General features: G+C 36.9%; 1 protein-coding gene across 2 annotated transcripts in view; it reads right to left on the minus strand.

Annotated features, from left to right (window-relative positions):
* Nucleotides 1–1,111: 1,111 nt before the first annotated feature.
* ALKAL1 (ALK and LTK ligand 1) overlaps nt 1,112–20,486 on the minus strand; it is a 35,955-nt gene continuing 16,580 nt past the window's right edge. Inside the window, exons 3-6 of one of the 2 annotated variants that reach the window (XM_064703508.1) lie at nt 10,851–10,904; nt 6,889–6,969; nt 4,625–4,701; nt 1,112–1,769 (exon numbers count right to left, since the gene is read on the minus strand). In XM_064703508.1, the coding sequence (XP_064559578.1) occupies nt 4,637–4,701; nt 6,889–6,969; nt 10,851–10,904 (200 nt within the window). In that variant the 3' untranslated portion in view covers nt 1,112–1,769; nt 4,625–4,636. The remainder of the gene's footprint in view (nt 1,770–4,624; nt 4,702–6,888; nt 6,970–10,850; nt 10,905–20,486) is intronic. The other variant, XM_064703510.1, reaches the window with a different exon arrangement.

Raw genomic sequence — 20,486 nt, forward strand, 5'->3', positions numbered from 1 at the left:
TCTGAGCCTCATCCTTTGTCATCCCACTGAAGTGTTTTGGCCAATAATCCTTCTATGAAGTATGTTACCCACAGAGATCCAAAGATATCCTTCTCACCATTCAAACTCCTTGTATTTTCAATATGAGTATTGCTTTCAAGATGAATTAGAAGAGACCTGAAAACTTTGCTCTTACCAAAATATGATTGCAGAAAGTTAGAAAACCAATCCAGTTAATCACAAAGAGGACAGGACAACCTCCTAGCTGGGACTATGGATGGAGTACTTCTAAAAGTTGGGGGTTGGACTGCTTAGAGCATCACAGGACACTGCACAGCTTTGGTGCAGTAATACACTGAACATATCGAAAGAAGGAAGAAAACCCCTTTGGATAACAAGGCAACTCTTTGCTATTTGGTGAGGAATCCCAGGGCAAAGTTTTCCTGCTACTTTGTAGTGGGAAAAGTGCTGGGCATAGAAGCTAAGGGGCTCATGAAGCCCACAGTGAGGGAAAGGGTAGAGATAATATTTAATCTGAAGGGATTATCTTGAATGGTCAGTTAATTTCAAGAATTGTGATTTGAGCATAGTAATCAATGTGTGTTGTCAGTTACTCTGGATCTGACTGTAAAACCCCCACTGGATACTAGGTTCTTTGAAAAGCAATCACATCAGTTTTCAATAGAAGAGATGAGATAGCAAATGGATAGCAAATGTGACTAATACAATTAGATTTTAAATTAAAAATATGTAGCAGTTGTGCCCTGGAGTCTTCCCAAATATTTCAGACTGACGTATCACCAGCAAAATTCATTCATTATACCCCTTGGATTTGTGGTATTATATTTTAAAGCAATTTTTGTCCTGTTAGACTTTTTTATTACACTCTTTGCACACTTGCAAATGTTTTCTGTTGTTCACACTGGGTACATGATGCATTTTTGTTCACACCTTATTCAACTGAAGACTAAATGGCTGAAAAAATTTACCTCATGAAAGTGAAATGCTGTAAAATGTTAAACCCACAAGTTTGAAATTCTCAGTGGAGGATTATTTCAAGTTCACCAGTAGAATAAATATATATATAAAATAAGTGACCTCTTAATATACTTAAATAACCCCTCCTGTAAAATAGTTTATTTTTATGTTCTTTATTCCACCAAAACTGCATTGCAGTTTTCCAGTCTTTATATTTACATTATTTGCAACTCTTTCCATAAGTGCCAGTACAAATGTAACTGATGAAAATCCAGAATAGTCATACAAATGTTCCTGAAAGCAAGGTGCATTTCTGAGCATATTTTTTTCTGATGCACAATAATATATATGTATATATTAACAAAGCTTCATAATATAAAATATCTTCCATGGCAAGTAAAACTTTCCCACTTACAGCTTATTCAGATTTCAGTTACACAGACTTCTGCATTTCAAGTTAGTGCAAATAATGAGAGTAAGAGCCTGAGCAGAACGATGTCAATACAACGGAACAAGAGAAACAGCAAAATTTTACCAACTCCCTGCATACAGTTATAACATTTAATCAGTACATCATTAGTATTCTTCATATACAATGTATTTAAATAATTGGCTTGTCTGAACTATAGGCAACAAATTTACAAAATAAAATAATGTTTCACACAAATATGGAATGTCGGACAAATATATGAAAATAAAATGCATCTAGTAACAAAACATTGTAAATCAAAAAGATAAAAGATGTCTTCTCCATTTTTGAAGATTTCAAGGCACTTTCTTGGCAAATCAGAATTCTCTCCTTGGTAGAAAGTCTGCAAGAGAAAAGGACATGCCATTTTATAGCTGGTTTAAAAAGAGAGAAGCAGACCGCTTAGCAAAATTCTGTTCATAAACCACAGTTTCCTGCGGATTGCATAAATCATAAGATTAACTTCAAATGCCAGTGGGTCTTGCCCTCCTGTGAGCACTAATGAGTTTTGCCGGGGCAAATCCTCAGCGTCAGTGCCAAGAGGTTTAACACACAGAGGTCTGCACTGCTGCACCTTGCAGGGGAGCTCCCCATGCATGCACAAAGCCACGTGCAGTTCTGCATTCTGGGTTTCATTAAATGCTTTATTTCCATTTGCAGGGATCTGACTCAGGAACTGATAACAAACCCACCCAAACCTCTGAGGGCTGTAAGGGCGGTGGATGCCCGGTATCCCGCCCCGGAGCCACCCCGGCGGCTGCCCGGGGTGCGGCGCCTCTCCATGGTGCTGAAACATCCCAGGGACCAGATCCGCGGGCAGACTATTGGCTTTCCCCAAGCCAAAGTTCATTTCGAGGAGGAAAAGACCATGTCTTCTCTGTAGAGCCGGATATTTACAGATGAGGAAGGAAAATATTTGCATAATAGCACTGCAGCTCTTTTTTAATGAGGGAAAGGCAGCCTATTTTAGTACTGGCAGGAAAAGGTTTGAAAATAGTTGTCAGTTCTTCAAGTGAGAGAGCCTCCTTCTTCAAGGCAACCAAGAGTCTCCAAGATCTGTCAGATGTTAAAGTGAAGGCAATTTCTCTTACAGGCAACGGGATCTATGGCCATGTCCTCTCTACACTAGTGTGAGGGTGGTGAGGAAAACAGATCCCTTCTGCCAAAAGATGAAGCAGAAGCAATCAGAGAATTATGTTAGAAATGCTATGTGTTTGAGGGATGAACGTATGTAACTCCTTTGTTGCACTCCCTACTAACAGGGAAGAGAGAGCAACTCCTGCCACTCTGGACCCTTCTCAAGAAAATGTTTCCATTCCAAGGATCAGTGGATATGAGTAAACATGAAGATCTGAGGATGTCTTATTTATGATGGAAACTATCCACTGTACTTAGTGGAGGAATGGGCTGAGGGAGCACAGAGACAGCTGGGAAACACTCAGACCATGGCTATACTTTTTCCTATAATATTTTCTCTGTTTTTAACAAAGTAAAGAGAAAGCTAGCCTAGATACAACTTTAAGTGAATGCAGTGCACACGAGCTGCTAGCAATGCTTACCATTTAAAACCTTTCTTCCCTATTTTTCATGTCTTTGAATGTATTTTTGGCAGGCAAATTAAAACACCTGGCTTTGCAAATCATAGCAACTTTTGATCCTTTTGTGTTTTAAAGATGGAAATAGGATGAGATAGATGCTTCTGTACTGTAGATATGTAGGCAGATCTTTGACTCATTCTCTTAAAAGAAAAAAAAAAATTGGAACACCAGAAATCTCTCTGAAAGCCCTGATACATGAATCCAGAGATGTAAATGGATACAGGTAAAGGTAAAGGAAAAACAGAGACTAAAAAGGGAATACTGCAGAAAGTAAGAGAGTGGTGAGGTGTTTGAACAAGCTGAGATTAAAAAGAGGATACTAAAAAACAAACAGGAATTTAAGTACCTCCCCCCGCTCCAATTTTTTTTTTTTTTAAGAGGACATTCAGGAAAGGATTCCTTCCTTGAGTCATGAAAAGGAGATACAGGCAAAGTAATGAGATGCCTAATCAGTCTCTAGTTTGCTGTCCTTGCTATATTCAAAACCATCTGCAACACCTGGAAATCAAGAGGCCAAAGAGACTGAAAAATGTTAAGAAGAAAGGAAGAGAAAGAAATTATGTCATTTCTTCTCAGAACTGAAATATTGCCATATTCTTTAAAGCACAGCCACCAAAATGAATCCCACCTCCACTGAGAAATCAAATCAGCTAACACTGACTCATATCCTACTCTTCTTTTCTTATTCTTGATTAGTATGAATTGAAGTCTTGATGCAGGAAGAAGTGACATACACAACTCCCCCAAGCTCCAAGCTTGCAGTATTTGTCAGGAGGAGGTGGTGAAAGGAAACCATCTTTAAAGAAATTTAAATAAATAAAATTCACTGAACTTATACATTTTAGTGGTTAATAATAACAACCAGAGTGTGTATTTACAATTAATCTTTGAAATTATAACCATCTTATTATTATTCAAAAAACAGGAGAAAACAACTCACTTGGAGATATTACTTTTACAGTCAGTGACAATGCTGTGTAATTAACATTTGACATGCTATTCATAAACAAGAATGGACTGGTTTCTTCTTCAGGCTACTTAGTGAAACCTTTAGCTTTCTTTACATCTTTATGTTCAGTTTCCTTCCATCACCATGAAGCGTTCATTAACTTTTCAGAAATTCTCAGAAGACTATATGAGAATGAAAAGGGGTCCCAGAAATGAATTAAGTGATAGATGATCTATGAAGATTGCATTGGCAGACCTGAGAACAAGACATTCTGTTTCTTCCATGGATTAACAACAAAGTTCTCTGAAGAATGGCCTGAAATAAATGTGCTGATGGTGTCCTTGGGCATTTTCTTTCACCAAGCAGATTTCTTCTTGAAATTTTGAACAGTAAGAGGCCACCCAGTGTATAACTACAGACTGCAGTGCCACAAGTGAGTTGTAGGAAATTACACCGGGGCTTGCCAGAGGTATTTGTGCTTCTATGTATTTCCAGGAGGAGCCAGTCAGTTCTGCAAAGCCAAAGCTGCATGTTGATACACTCTGATAATACCACATTTTTTTATGCACACCTGATAACAAGGTATAAGTGTGAAGTAAACCAGTAGACCATTCAACAAATAAGAAAATGAGTGGGGAAAATGATACTTACATAGCAAACATCCTAGGACTGTGTACACAAAGGGCTCATTGCTAATCTTGTTAGCAATCTTGCACACCTTTTGTAATCTATAAAACAGAATTACCCACAGCAATAATGAATCTCAGTTTCCAGATACCCTCAAAAAACTGCATAAAATTAAAGTTTGTACTTGAATTTCAAACACCCTACACAGTGAAACTGTTATCTGATGGAAATTAATGAAATTATGTGTGCAAGATGCAATATTAGGTTGTACCTTAGCATAGTGCTCTAGAGGAAAAGTAAAAGTGATGCAAGGAATTAAATTTTAACCAGGAAGTTTTCTACTGGGATGTGGAAGACCAGGAATTTAACTCATTAACTTGGAGGCTATTGTAACTACCACTATAACACAGTCAAAAGTCAGGCTGCTTCAAACATTTTATTGTTCCATTTCTTATTACTATTGATTTAATTCCATATTTTCCACATTTAAGTACATCTCCTAATCATCAGATTAAAGATACTAACCTCCCACTTCCAATCCCCCTGTGTGTGCCCTTGGTTTAAATGACCACCTGGTTCAAGTGGATCCTGAGTCACTACTGCCTTGCTCTCTGGTATTTGCTAACAAGAAATACACAGGTGCTTCTCTTGCTTGATATGTATTTTAATAAAACGTAATATAAATTGTGACAAACAGCAAGAAAGTGATTGCTATCTGGGTTTCAGTTCCTCAGAAAATATTTGTACAATTATAACCATGTCAGAAGGAGAGGAAATAACTCATCCTCAGACATCCCATGATGACTAAGGTGTCCCTGACAGAAAATATCAAACCCCTCTAAAGACACAGGGAAAGATCTTGGCTATGATCAGCCTGAGACAAATTTGAAGATTTACCTCTCCTTTTCAGAACAGAACATTTCAGGTGAATGGAACTCATTGTCTGCTTTGGGTTTGCTTGATGCAAGGGAGAACAAAAAATCTGCTGTGGTTTAAATCACCCTTTTAATTTTACAATTTGCTTTGATAGTTGAACTAAAATATAACTTCTTTATATCATTCAAAATCACAGTCTTGTTTTTAAATTTAAGAAAAGATATTTAATTAGAAGAAAAATAATATTACTCTTTTTCTGGAGAAATAAAGTGAAACACTCAGGCAATACATAAGAGTCCAAATAATATTCACATGCTCTGGATCCATGTGTCAAGGCATACAATATGGTATTTTTGTTGCACAGCATGTAATAGAAATATGCCTTGCCTACTCCTGTGTCTGCTTAGAAAGCTGCATGTATATCTTTTGTGGATCAGCCATGGATTCCTACAATCCAGCTTCTAATAAGCATAAAAGCAAATGGAGATGAGGGCTGCTCCATCCCCTTTCAAACACTAAATCCTCTGATGTGCTGAGCAATGGTGAGAGAGCACCTCAGCTGCTCACAAACAGTGCTTCTAAGTGATGCAGCTAGAAGGTCCCATTGCTTTTTCATGTTAAATCCTGAAAAACTTCCAAAGCACCAAACTTTGCCCACAGTTTGTGCTTACACATCCTTAATGAGATTCACTTTCTTTAATTAAAACATACTGCTTATTTTCCACTGACTTTAATTGAATTGTTCATTGCACTAGAGAATGCTGAAGTAACTTCTATTTAAGGAATCTCTATTTTGGTTTGGGGTTTTTGTTTGCTTTTTATCCATTTTATCCAAGAACACTTCTATTTTTCAGCATCTCTGACAAAAATATATTCAGGCTGTGTTAAAGCAAAGCTTCTGCAGTCTCAGAGAGGAAGTTTGCTTGATGAGAACTGAAAGTATCAAAAACAAAATGATGAATCAAATGATTTTCTGTTGCTTAACAATGGGCATATAATAGAAAATTATACTCACAAGCTGAAATATACCAAACCCCAAAGATACAACTCTACTATTAAGCATTAATAGAAGGTAAAGAATGGTTCAGATTTTATCTTGCACAAGGAAAGCTAAAGAGAGCAAGAAGGAGAATATCTGCCCTCTGCATAAGCATGCCCTACTGATTTTCTTCAGTGTAGTTTTGGTTTCATTTATTTCAGCATTACTTTGAAGGAATTCCATGATGTTCAGCTGACAGCAAGTGCATTAACAGAAAATCTTTATATATTAGAAGATCTGGGTATGTTTTTTTTAATGTAATGCTAAAGAGTAACTGTTAAAAAAGGACCAGGACATCAAACACTTAATAGATAAAGTGTGTTGCTTTCAAGCAAGTATCACAGCAAGCATTAAAAAGTACTTTGCTACTTACAGGTTGGTGTTGAGCAGTCCCTTGTGTTGTGATACAGTCGATGAAAGTGCTTGCTACACTCTGAGGAAAATGTGACTGGCCCTGTTTGAAAGTAAGGAGCAGTTAACAACAAGCTGTCAGTGTCACTGCTCTGCAGCTTCAATGGATGGCAAAACACAAAGCATTAAGTTTTTTCTTGGCTAAAACTGAATTTAGTCTTTTACCCTTAACTATGATGCAACACAAGTATAGTAATGCTAGTGAAATAACAGAAAGAAATTCTATTTCTGTGCCTTTATGCTCATGATATAGAAAATAGAAAAATGACACATTAAAATGATGGGCTGGTTTAGCCTTGAAATTCCAGTAATTCAAAATCAGCAGTAAAATTTCTTATATGGTGAAAAAAAAGAATGACAATTACAGTAGAATTTAGTTTGTTCAATAGTTGTCTGTAGTCTAATGTAGAAGGAATAATGCACCTAGACTGAGGATACTATTTGTGAAGATAAATAAAAGCAACATTCTAAACAAATATGAGTTTCTAATCCCTGGAAAGATTTCATGCACTAATGCTTTTAATTTGCACATAGATGGTTTATAAAATTCTTAATATACAGCGTAGGTGTTGACAGAAAAAAAATGACAGCTGAATAACATCTAGGAACCTGATCTCCTGTTAAAATAATCCAAGTAAAAAGGCATACAATGTGCAGAATGCAGGATATGTTTCATCTTTGGCAAGGCAAATCCTTGCATGTCCAGGGCATAGTGTGCAGCTCTCTTCTTTGGATATTCTGTGCCGTCTGTTTACATTAATATTTGACTAACAAAATATCCCTTCTTATGGCCAGGGAGCTGGAACTAGATGATCTTTAGGATTCCTTACAACCCAAACCATTCTATGGGTCTATTTTTCTACAAAACATGGCTTAACTGTAACAAGTTGCCAAAGACCCCTTCCAAAATTGCTGATGGCCCCAGAAAGTAGTACTGGTGACATTCAAGTTGAAAAGGAGAGCAAAAATGTAATACTTGCATCCTGTAACCTTCTTAGCAAGACTATCCTTGACAGCTGGGAATGAGTATGATGTGGTTTGGACAGAAAAAATTGACATAAACTGACATTAAGTGAATAAGGCTAAATTTAAATGCAAATTTAGTACAAGTAGGAACCCTGAATAAGAATAGCTTGCTTCAAGCAATGCTTCAAAATGATTCACATGAAGCAGACCTTGTTGGTCAACTTTCCTTTCAGAGGAAACCAGGAAGCATTTCTGGGAAGAAAAATACTTGTTTCATAACTTGAAAGATGGTTTATGGGCCTGGTAAAATATATCAAGCTAATTCTCTCTGAATAGTGAAGCCAAACCACCATGAGAAGATTCCAGAGAAGATTCCTCTATATAACAGTGAACATACTTGAAGATTAGATTTATTTTACAGTAGTCCATGGATTTCAGTAGATTTTTTCAGCCACCAATAAGCTTTTCAACAAACTGGAAGAGCAGACTTTGCAAGTCTGAACTGGAATATTGCTGCCATTTTTTTTATCTGAGTGAGTAATTAGGCTCCAGGAAAAGTATGTAATTTGAAATTATCCAGCATATATGGAGACAACACTGGCTTTTGTCACTAAATAAATTCCATGTCCCATCAGATAATACATGGTTTTCTAGCTCTCTTCCCTGTCATCAAAAATAGGATGTTAATTTTATTGTGCCTTACAAAACACTCTATGTCAGCTGGCTTTCCAAGCTAAATTGATAGATTACTTTATGACTCACAAGATTATTTATGATTTTTCCTATAGTCAAGGACTGTTACATATGGTTCTTATTTGGCTTTAAAATGTGTCTATTATTCCTGGCATATGAGAAGTGTGCAATAATTTTCTTAACCCTGAAACTGTAAAGATAATGTACTATAAAGATCATATTGATCAGCTTTTCTCTTTTTTTTTTCTTTTTAACAACTTCATTCTTTTAGGATGTCCTAATTCTGAACTAGTAAGGACTGTAATGAACCAATTTAATTAATGAAGGCTGCTAGAAGATTATGATTGGAACAGAATATAAAAAAGAAAAAATTCCACTGTGTTTTAAGAAAATGCCTATGGAATACAGGATCTAGTAAAACTATGAAAAATAAAATAAAATATAAAACAACAACAGGCAGAAAATTCCACCACTGAATATTTTAGGATATATTAAAAAAAAAAAGACTGAAAGAAAGAGAGGAAGACAGAGAGAGGGAATGAGAGAGAAAAAGAGATAGAGAAATAGAGAGAGAGATAGACAGAGATAGAGAGATAGAGATAGAGAGAAGAAAAAGAGAGAGAGAGAGACAGAGAGACAGATGGATTGAAAAGAAAGAAAAGGAAAGAAAGAAAAGGAAAGAAAGAAAAGGAAAGAAAAGGAAAGAAAGAAAGAAACTAACTGTAGGCAGAAATTCTTAGTCAACAAATAAACTTTCAGTATTTTGGAATGATCCTGCTTTCCTCATTCGTTCCAACTAATCTTACTCAAGGAATTTCAGCAATTTTGATGGCAATTAAATTAAATTCATGCAGAAAAGGACTATTAATTTAATGAATGGGTCCAGAGACATGCCTTCAACTAGTTCTTTTCTCTTTTTCTCTTCTATGATTTACCACTCTCACAATAACTTCTGTAAAACTCATGGCTGTTTTTCCCTGGTTTTGAGTAATGAAACTCAATCTGTATTCATTACTTAGCTTCCCCAGATTCTTATGTTCAGCTTTTTATGGTAACTGAGGAGTTTCCAAAGCTAAAAATGAAAAGGAAATGGATTAAGTACTAACATAAACAAATCTCTCTTGTCTGTCCCTCCCAGGAGAGGAATATTCAGTGTTCCTCCGTCACATGGCATAGCATAGTTTGAAGCTCTGTGTTAATTTCTGTCTCATATTGACTGAAAATTATTAGGTCACAATTACTCTTGTTTACTGCAAGGGTGAAGGGCCAGCTGGCTCTGGCATATTTCCTGTAGATTCTGTTGGGTTGCAGTGAGCCGTTGGCAGAAAGATCCTTAAAGTTGTGCTTATCCCAAGGGTTGGAATACACTTCCCCCATGCAAAAGAGACAACAAATACCTTCCTTTCTTGTCAAGCACTGCCTGAAAATTCCAGCAATGAGGAAATGCATAATTATTTCCAATTCTCTTTTTCATCCTCCAATGTCCAACTATTTCTCTAGCTTTTAGTTTCAATACTTCAAATAACCCTGAAAATCACCACAAGATTTGCAGTATCATACTTTGAGACCTTCACTTTTCTGAGTTAAAGAATGCTGGAACTAGAGAGCAAAGAATCAGTGCAAATGCCTTGTCATTGGCAACTCATATTGCATATATTCAGAGGGTACTATATTTTTCTCAGTAGTTACAATACAGTCCCAAAGTTAAATGCATTATACAACTCCACCTCAATTTTCAAGTACTTGGTTGTAATCATCATAAACTTTCATACTTGAAACAGCAAGTTATTTTTTATATTTCATTTACATTATTTTAATTCTTCCTTGTTCTATCTGTTTCCACTATTAAAATAAGTTTCCACACACAGACATCATGAGACAGATGCAAAAAATCTTCCCTGATTTGGTAAAAACTTACTTGGCCACAAAGGTCTGTTTCTTAAAATTATGTGCTGTCCAATGAGAAGTTCTAAAATTAGTGAATGTGAAAATAAATATGGAATGCACAATAGGAGGATAAAATTTAAACAATAACTTTTAAATAATGTTTTAACTTATCTCATTTTGAAAGTTATTTTAGACCAGATAGTTCAGTTGATTATTCAATGAAACTAGAATTCTTCAAAAATTTCTATTTCTAATATATGCATATTTAACTTCAGAAATGTTAGCCTCAGAAATGTTGAGCTTCAAAAAAATTAGTGGTGTGACATTTGCAGCTACATAGAATATGCATATGTGGGAAAACACAAGTAGCTTCCTTACCTGTAAAATGTTTTATGAACTTGTCTTTTAGACTGGAATCTCTTGGAAAAATTTCTGAGGAGAGAAGAAAAAAAATTACATCTATGTAGCATAGGAATTACAATAAAAGCTCTGAAAGCATAATATGCCAAGATGTCTGATGTACAGAGACCAAATAGATTCTGAAATTACCTATACTAATAATTTCTGTAGTTGTAGGAGTGTGGGTACGTTTAACAACATTGTGAAGTATTTCAGGTAATCCCCAGATGAATACTAAGTGGTCATCCTATGACACATAATCATTTTTTGACACTGATTTCTGCACATCTTTGGTCTGAGTAGGGCTGTTAGCATAGAAAGACTGCAAATAGTATAAATAGAAATTATCACACTTACAAGTATGTAAGTACCTGAAGAAATTTTGTAAAATACATAGATAAATACAAACTAAATATTACTTTTTTGATTTTGAATAACAAGTGCCTGAAGAGAAAATTCTCCTGCAAATCACCTAAAATAGACATGGGCCATGCACATTTTCATTGCAATATTAGTTAAAAAATGGTCCTCCTCTCCCGTGAAAAGTGCTGTGAATTTTAAAATATTCCCTTTCCATTTATGGCATTTTTTCCCAGAAAGTACAAGAGAGTAGAAGCCTCTAGTAGAACACACAAAAGAATCACAAAGAACAGAAAATGGAAATAACACAAAAAGATAAAATTCCTTTTTCTTTCTTTTCCTCTTTTTTTCAATGGGATACTGCCTCTGGCTGACAGCAGAAACATTTGATGTAAGTAAACACCCTCAGAACCAGTACAACTCCCCCTAGTCTCATGAATTTTCCACTGAAAAAAATTATATCAATATTTTTGGGTACCTGCAGTTATTACTGGAGACAGTAAAAAGCTGCCTGTTATGTCAAATTCAAAGAACCTCCCTGGCAGTACGACAAGGAACATTGCTAACTTGCAGCATTGGGACCTGCAGCTAAATACATTTATTCACTAAAAATATTTCCTTATATCTAAATTAATTTTAAATCTTTCTACTCTGTACATTTTTTTTCAATTCCCAATCTGAGTTAACATTTAGCTCAGAAGAGAGCTAGTTTCCTTTCATACTATAGGAAGATGTTGGTTATCTGCCAAGATAAATTCTTACCACTGGCTTTAGGCAGTTTCTCAGAGGTCACATGGGTGTATTTTTAGGCTGGGATTTTAGGATAAAATGCCCAAGTCTTTCTGGAACTCATCTAAGTAGGAAACCTGCTTCCAAGTAGGAAATATATTTCACTTAAGATTCCTTAAATATATCAGTTTTAACTGATTTATTTTCTCATTGCAGAAGAAATGCCGCCCTTTCTCCAATCAACTTAGCATTTTACTGATAAGAAATGTCAGGTAGTTTAAAATTGTACCGAATTAGGAATATAAAAAGGCAAAATAGGGCAACAATTGGTGTGAGTTTTGAATGAGATGCCTCAAATGGGCAAGTGCTGATGAATAATCACTGCCTGGTGAAGTATAGGCTAGGAACTGGCTGTCCTTGCTCAGACAAAGTGCATTTAGATACAGACATTTGCAAAGGGCATAGAATTTCCTGTGGGAACAGTAGCTGCTTTTTGCCCCATAAAATTCTCTACTTGCCCCATAAAATTCTTTAGGAAAAGCCTGTATACAGCCAAAACCCCACCTCTTAATGGCCAGAAGGTGAAACAGGAGGACAGACTGATGCCCTGTCAAGGAGTTAGGTACTGCAAGTATACAATTGCAGCTGCAGCTGTGTTGGGAAGCCTGAGAAGGAACACTGCAGAGTCTGCTTTCCATGAGTAACCCACACTGGCCCAGGGTTCACACCAGCCTGCCCCAACAGGGAAATCTAGGTCAGTTGTGTGTTGAAAAGCAGCCGAGTGTGCTGCCTGCGTGGCTGCTGCTCCCCTGCTGCGGCTGCTGTCCCTCCGGGCAGAAATCAGCTTTTCACCATGTGCCCATGGCTCAGCTTCCTCCAAGGGCTCCTTTGCTTAACAGTACAGTGCATGTGCTGGGTGAAACACAATCAGTGAGCCCCCAGCCCAGCACAAAAATAACCTAAGCTCATTTGTATGGGAATCACAGGCAGCACAGGTTCCTGGAATGCTTCTGGCTCTAATGGCAGAGGCAACTCCCCCTGAACCATGAATTGCCCAGCACAAGCACAAGCACAGTCATTTTCTCCCCTCTTCCAGCAGCGTAGCCAAGCCCTTCTGTCTGTACACAACCGCGAGTTTGAGGTCTCAAAGGACTTAGCATATCATTTAAACAAATGAACATCTCCTTTGAATACAATATGTGTCACTGACTCCTGATGACACTGCAGCCAGAAGCAGGACATCAAGTCCATACATACTTCTGACAAGCTCTTCTATAGAGCAGCAAAAACTCATCATGAAAAAAGCCCCTGAACTAGTTTTTTCTAAACAGTTCTTAGTTGCTTCAGTCATATTTTATGTTCTATCTGTCACTTATTAAGATGTCCATTTTCACAACAAAGGCTCACATCCTCACAATGCAAGCTAAATTCCTTTGACACACTAATTTCACAAAAGAAAAGCAGAAGCATTAATATAATAAAATAGATCGGCAATTGCTAAAATCGAAACACTTCAAAGGCACACTGAAAAACTAAAAAAGAAACAGGAAAATGAAAAACTAAAACGTTTTAACTGCAAAACCCACATAAATGGGAAATATTGAGTGGAAAGAGCTTATTCAATCCACTCTTGCCTCAAGATTATATTAAACAAACTATTAAAATACAGCCAGTATATATCCTATGGGATATAATAACATTGGTTTTATTAATCTGGGAGAATAATTAGGCTGTGGCATTCTTGTGCCCAGGCTTACAAGATCTGCACTGCTCACCACAGAGTACATCTGGGTTAAAAGGCACTTGAGCTATTGACTCTGTGTTTGTTCTGAGCATAATCTCAGTTTATAATCCAAACAACATTAGTTCTAGGATTTATTTCATATCTACATTAGGACTTCGATGCGTATCCTTCGATATTTACTCATCCAGGGCAAAATATTGTCTGTCCTTCCAAAGACAGCACTGCCCATGGGCAACTATTAAATGGTGCTAAAATGGATTTCCTATTGGCTCTTCTGTCCAAAATAGCAGAAATATTTATGGTAAACTCTAGGGACCAGACAAATTTTGAGGGTTTTCCGGCTCTGCTTCACAGATAGAATGGTTACGTTTCTAATGCAAAGTTGGTTCTAAAGCAATCCTTGTTAGTTCTATCAAGCTATGACATTTCAGAGATCTCACAGCTTTAGATAAGAGGTGACTTGATCTACCTGAGTTTTATCCCAGCTGGGATAAATGTGACGATGAGGTGCAAGCTAGAAAGCAGTACGCAACACCTGATCCAGCTCCCCTCTCTTGAATTTTGTTATAAATTTTCCAAAGTTGATTAACCACTGTTTTAAAGCTAATTCCCGAGAAGATTATTCTTTCAGTTGTTATTCAGCACTCAGCAGCTGAATGTTTAATTTTTCACTAATTTGGGTTAAATTACAAAAAACTCTGAGATTAAATAAACTACAGCCTGATCTCAGTGTTTTAAGTTCTCAGCTTGCAACTTAAGACATAGTTGCACCACCTTCAATGGGTCTTTTCACCTTTCTGTGCCTTCAGTTTCTCTGTGTTTTGTCTGTTCAGACTGCAAAGTTGTGACAGCACATGCTGATTTTTACCCTGTGTTTGCACTGTCTCCTGAATCATGTCACCACAATTGTGCCAGGAACATTCATGTCCTAATGGAGTATAAATAAAAAGAACTGTGATCACAGCCCTGAAATAAGCCAACTCCACACAACAGTTTGTTGACTTGGAACACAAAACCTTCACATCCTCAGGCACAAAATTCAAGATCTCCATTTGTTTATGCTCCCAACAGACAGCTTTAGTAATTTTTAGTTTATTCAGAGAATTAGTGTAAATCAGACAGCAAAAGTGCTCCACTGGTCAAGGCTGGGCCAATCAGAAATGGTGGTGACACCTTTGTGATAACATATTTAAGAAGAAAATAAAAAGAAGTTATTGTACAGCCAGAGAAGAGCAGATTGAGAACATGGAGAGGAACAACTCTGCAGACACCAAGGTCAGTGGAGGAGGAGGAAGGGGAGAAGGTGCTCCATTGTGCTTGAGCTGAGATTCCTCTGCAGCTGGTGGTGCAAACCCTGGTGATGCAGCTGTGCCCCTGCAGCCCATCGAAGTCCAGGGGGATGCAGAGATCCACCTGCAGGATGAACCCCACACCAGAGTACGTGGATGCCTGAGAGGAAGCTGTGAACCTGCGGTAGGCCCACGATGGAGCAGAGTCCTGGCAAAGATCTGCAGACCCATGGAGAGAGGAGCCCACTCTAGAGCAGGTTTCCTGGCAGGACTTGTGACCCCATGGGAACCCACATTGGACCAGCCTGTCCTTGAAGGATTTCACCCCATGAAATAGTGGCCCACGTAGCAGCAGTTTGTGGAGGACTGTTCCCCTTGGGATGGGCTCCATTTGGTGAGGTTCATGAAGAATTATCTCCCATGGGAGGGATACCATGCTGGAACAGCAGCAGAAACAGACCTAACATCCATTCCCTGTCTCCCCCTGCCACTGAGGGGGAGGAGGTAGAGCTGAGAAGAAATGAGGGGTGGGGGAATGTGTTTATAAGGTCTTACATTACTTCTCATTATCCTGCTCTGATTTTTTAAGCAGTAAATTCAATTAGTATCTCTAATTCCAGCCTGTTTTGCCCATAACAGTATTTGGTGATTGATCTCTCCAGGTCCTTATGTCAACTCATGAGCCTTCATTATATTTTCTCTCCCTTGTCCAGTTGCATAGGGGAGTGATAAGAGTGGCATTTGTGTGTGTCTAGCACGCAGCTAGAGTCAATCCACTACAGTTGTGCATTTTCTGTCTGTGAAACGGCAGAAGAAAACTGTCAGCAGTAAGATGCAGCTGACTCTTCTATTATAAACCCAGATGCGGGCTTCCAAAATGTTTTGGCATGAAAATAGCATGTGGGGTTTGGCTTTTTTGTTTTGTTTTGTTTTTAGAAAGAACATTTCAAGTCATGAAACTGCTTACAACACAGTATGTTTTAGCAGAGTTTTAAATAAATGTGACATTTTAAAGGACAAGACTCTCTGAAGTTTCAACTTCTATTAGTTCATAGTATGCAAATAAATCTTGCAATGGTCGAAATTTCATGCTCCCAAAAATATTGGGACTCTGTCAGCAAAACTGTCTCGAGTACTTACACAGACAAGTCACATTTATTTGAATGGAGCTTTTCTTTTCTACAAATTCTTCACCTTGCCTAAAGATGGCAACTCTTGCCTCTTGCAACAATTGAGGTAAAAAACTACTAGGAGGAGGTTTGCTTTCAACAATGTCAAGATGTTTTACTTAGCAAAGAACATAAAATGTTTGGAAATAAAAATTATAGCAAAATATTTCAAATGTAAATTCATAAAGAATTTTATAAGTTCTCAGAAGAATTGAAGCAATAGAGATGAAATTCAACCAGAACAAGATAATAATACCCAAGTAAAGTGATATGCTGGGAAGATGAGTGAATAGAATGACATTGCAACCCCAGGATGAAAGTATCCTCAGCATGATTGTCCCAAATATGAGTGAAACCCTAGAAAAAGCAGTGTTTAAAAATATATATATATTCAAAAACTTAATGTCCCATAGCATCCTTTCTCTGCATTTAATCTACATACATAACTATTCCTACAACTTTTAGATATAGATATACTGCCTCAGTTTAACAACAGATTAAAAAGAGTTTTTCTCAAAATAGGAAAACAGTTCAAAGAGCAAAGATAGTGCATCCTAGTGGAGAAAAAAAATGTCAATGTTCATTTGATAAGAATTCAGTGTGGTGTGGAGTAAAATACAGGTGTTTTACTCAGCAGCAGATGACACAAGCATGGTTGAATCAATTAGCATATACTTCTTTCTTCAGTTCCCCAACCAGTTAAAAGGTCTTAATTTCCTCCTTTCATTTTTACACTTTGGTTATGACCGGATTACACAAAACTCTCACTTCTGGGCTCATGGCTGGACAAAGTCCTTACCTGAAAAACTGAGGGCTTCCAGCAGCTTTGGCTTGGCTGAAATGCTATATTGTATTTGCTGCTATGCCATTGCTACCAGAGTGATATAACTTTTTGTTCTGTGCACAATAAACATATCAGTATAGATTGAAATGTTCTCCTGATGTTTTTCAGACACATGGGGTGTCTGAAACAGCAGAGAAGCAGAGCATGCACTTTGTTGAAAAAATGAGACATTTTTATTCCCTACTAAGGGACCACCAATTGATTCTAAGGTCCTTAAAAGCGCTCAAAATCCTTAGGATGAATTTGTGGTTGTATTACATCTCAGTCCAGAGACTAATAGATTTAACACTTTTCCTACTGAAATCTCCCATAGAGAGGGGAAAAACCCTTTGTGCAAAAAGGAACAACTCCTTCCATCATTATCAATCATAAATCATTGAATATTTTATATTATTTCTGTTAGAAATAACTGCCATATGAAAATATATCTACTTAAAGGATGTATTTTAATTCTCTTAGGCTACTCATCTGTAATTTCTACTACATAAACTGCATTTCTGCTTTTGTTTTGTTCTTTTACTTCCAGTTTTCCGAAATTAGAAGTTTTACAAGAACTTTTAATTATCTTCTTATTTTTTTTGTTTATACACCCCCACCCTGACTCACATATCCAGCTTTCCCCCACTAGATCTGCAATTCATTCCTTTAGACAAGGGAAAATATCTATTTCTGTGTGCAGTATTCCGAGAAGTCCGTGCTACTACTCCTGTTAAGTAACACACACAGTTCCCCCTTGCTGAATACTTTTGTTTTGAGACTTTGATGTGTACATACTGAGCATAGATGGAAAATGAGTCAATGCTCCAGACAGACACATTCCTTTTTGGATGTAATATTACTGTTGAAATTCAAAGCTTACAAGATTCCTCCAAGTGCTGTGTAATGAAGATTACAATAACTTAGCAGTGTTTTTTTCATTTTCTGTCACTTTCTACTCTAGCAAGTGAAGAATTATCTAGTACCTCAGTATTTTCTGGGGAAGAAGAAGCCTCAGATAAATCCCCAAATCAACACAGCCTGATTCACAGAGGCAAGAGTGTCTGCTCAAGAGAAAATCCAGAATTAATATATTACTGCATACCACTGCCATCTACTGAATGTAGAATATGCTGAAAGTACTCATGAATACCTTCCTGCTCTGTGAGCAGAGTTTATCAGGCTTCCCATTACCCTGCCTAATGGGAGCCCTTTCAGTTCCCACAACACAAAGTATACTCCAGAGCTTAAGGGTTACACATGGAGTGCAATTAAGAATTCATAATTAATGACTTGGTCAATTTATCCTCCCAAAGAGTAGTTATAAACACTATTCCAATCTCTTTGGACTTATTTGCTGTCCATAAAGTCTTTGTTTGGCATTACAACTTTATTTATACAGAAATTGGAAGGCACATTGTGATATATTATAGTACCTCATTAGTCAAGTCCTAAAATGCTAATTCTGCTCCCATGTCTAATACATGCTTCCATGTTTAATTATTTGTCCAGGCTTGAATCAGTTCTTCTAGGGATACTTAAACCAATGACTTAACACTTACTTGCCTTGGTATTCATTCCAGTAATATTTTTCTGATGTGAACATGGCAAATAATACTCTTCTTAAATGCAGATTAATTGATATATCTTCAAGTTCTCCCAACTTCAGTTATGAACAGAACATCTGGTCTTGCATATATATAAAATGTTAAGGTTTTATTCTGGAACACTCACCATAAACTTGAGTAAAGAAGTGGGCTGTGACATGAGGCAGTTTAGAGGTACAATGGAACCCCAAAGAAAGAGCCTACCAGGGTCTGCTTTCGTAATGGTTGATGAAATTTACCAGGTCAGCCACATAGTGAAGACTATTACATTTAAAAAAATCAGTGTTGTTATTAACTATGCTAAAGATGGGTATAAAAGGAAGCACTAGCTTCCAAAATCACAGTCTGGCATTTAGTCACCATTTCTATTTTTGTCCTCTCTTCGCTCCAGAGTCAACCATTCACTCTCATCCCAGAATGTCTACTCATGTATGTCCCATCTCCCCTGCTCACCTTTGTAAGTCTTATTTACATCAGCTGCTCTCTTAAAACCAGGGGGATTGATATCCACAGGGCATTCAGGGGCATAACTACCATCAACTTGGTTCTACCAAAACTGCAATACTGCAAATTCTGGACATTTAAAAAATGTGTAAATTATTGTACAGTGGGATTCCTAAAACTGACAGAAAACCCCAAAACAGATAAGGACATCTACAAATGGTAGTAAAACGTGAAAATAAGCCCATTAAAAACATACAAAGAGCAAAGGCACACAGCTTTCCTAGTTCTGCATGCTTAGATTTTTGTCTATAGATCTATGTTTATATGGCCCCATAAAATTTGTTTCATGGATTGACCCCTGCACACTACAGATACAAATAGATTTGAAGTGTAACAAATTTCTCATTATTCACCTTTTGCTTGGAATGGAATTTTCTTTTTTTTTTTAAGATTTCTAAAAATAATCTTGAAATTTAATTTTAAATGCTGCCTTTTCAGAGTAAAATTCTACTTTTACTGATGGTCATATACTCCTTCTCAATCATCAGCACCACATTCATGTAATTTCAAGAGAATTATAGAAGGCATTTTTTACTCAAGTAGTTTTCAGCTTTATTGTTACTACAGAGACCTTCAGGTGGGTACCAATAAAAACAATTACAAATGTGAGACACTTCATTTCAGTTGGATTTATAGAATTTATTTGAGCAATGGGGCAGTAAATTTTAGGAACACTCTTAAAAATATGGAAAATTCTGTACATACTGTACATACTGTAATATAAATAGTAACACAAAAGATGCAACTCGGATCTTTCTTCAAGAATAAAGGGGTGCTTTTTTATCTCTAATAACTGATAAACAGGCAAGAGAAGTCTTGCATTAGCTAGGCACATTCCATTTATTTGAAAAAGGTTATGAACAAGATTCTTGGATGTGCTGATAGCTGGATTCAATAAATCCAATAGGCTTCAGCCAAATTATTCTAAATGTGAAATACCAATTTTAATTTATTTACCAATTTATGTTCTGTCATCCCAATTGGATCATGGCCTAAGAGGGATAATTTCTCCTTCAATCCCTACTCCTAACTCTCTCCTGGAGCCCTTCTGATTACACCCTACATCTTACCTAAAAACGATGCAAGCTTGTAAACCATGAACCAAAACACGTTCTTAAACCTTGAGAAGTGCATTTATCTGCCACAGTGTTTTATCCCTAAATCCTCCATCTTTTGTTTACTGCAAGTCACTAAATGAATTAATTCAGTTTATTTACCACGACATGCGAAGGAGTACCTGGGATTAGAAATTAAATGTCTCAAGCTCCTTGCCACATTTCTGGCAAATCTGTAAGTAACATCCTACTGATTCAGTGTTAGTTCTTATGAAAAAAACTGCCCGTTATTCAGGCCCTTTTTGGATGTTTCAAACTGTAAAACATCATTGTTTTTA

The sequence above is a fragment of the Zonotrichia leucophrys genome, chromosome 2 (genome assembly GCF_028769735.1).
Source record: "Zonotrichia leucophrys gambelii isolate GWCS_2022_RI chromosome 2, RI_Zleu_2.0, whole genome shotgun sequence".
In the NCBI taxonomy this organism is placed as follows: Eukaryota; Metazoa; Chordata; class Aves; order Passeriformes; family Passerellidae; genus Zonotrichia; species Zonotrichia leucophrys.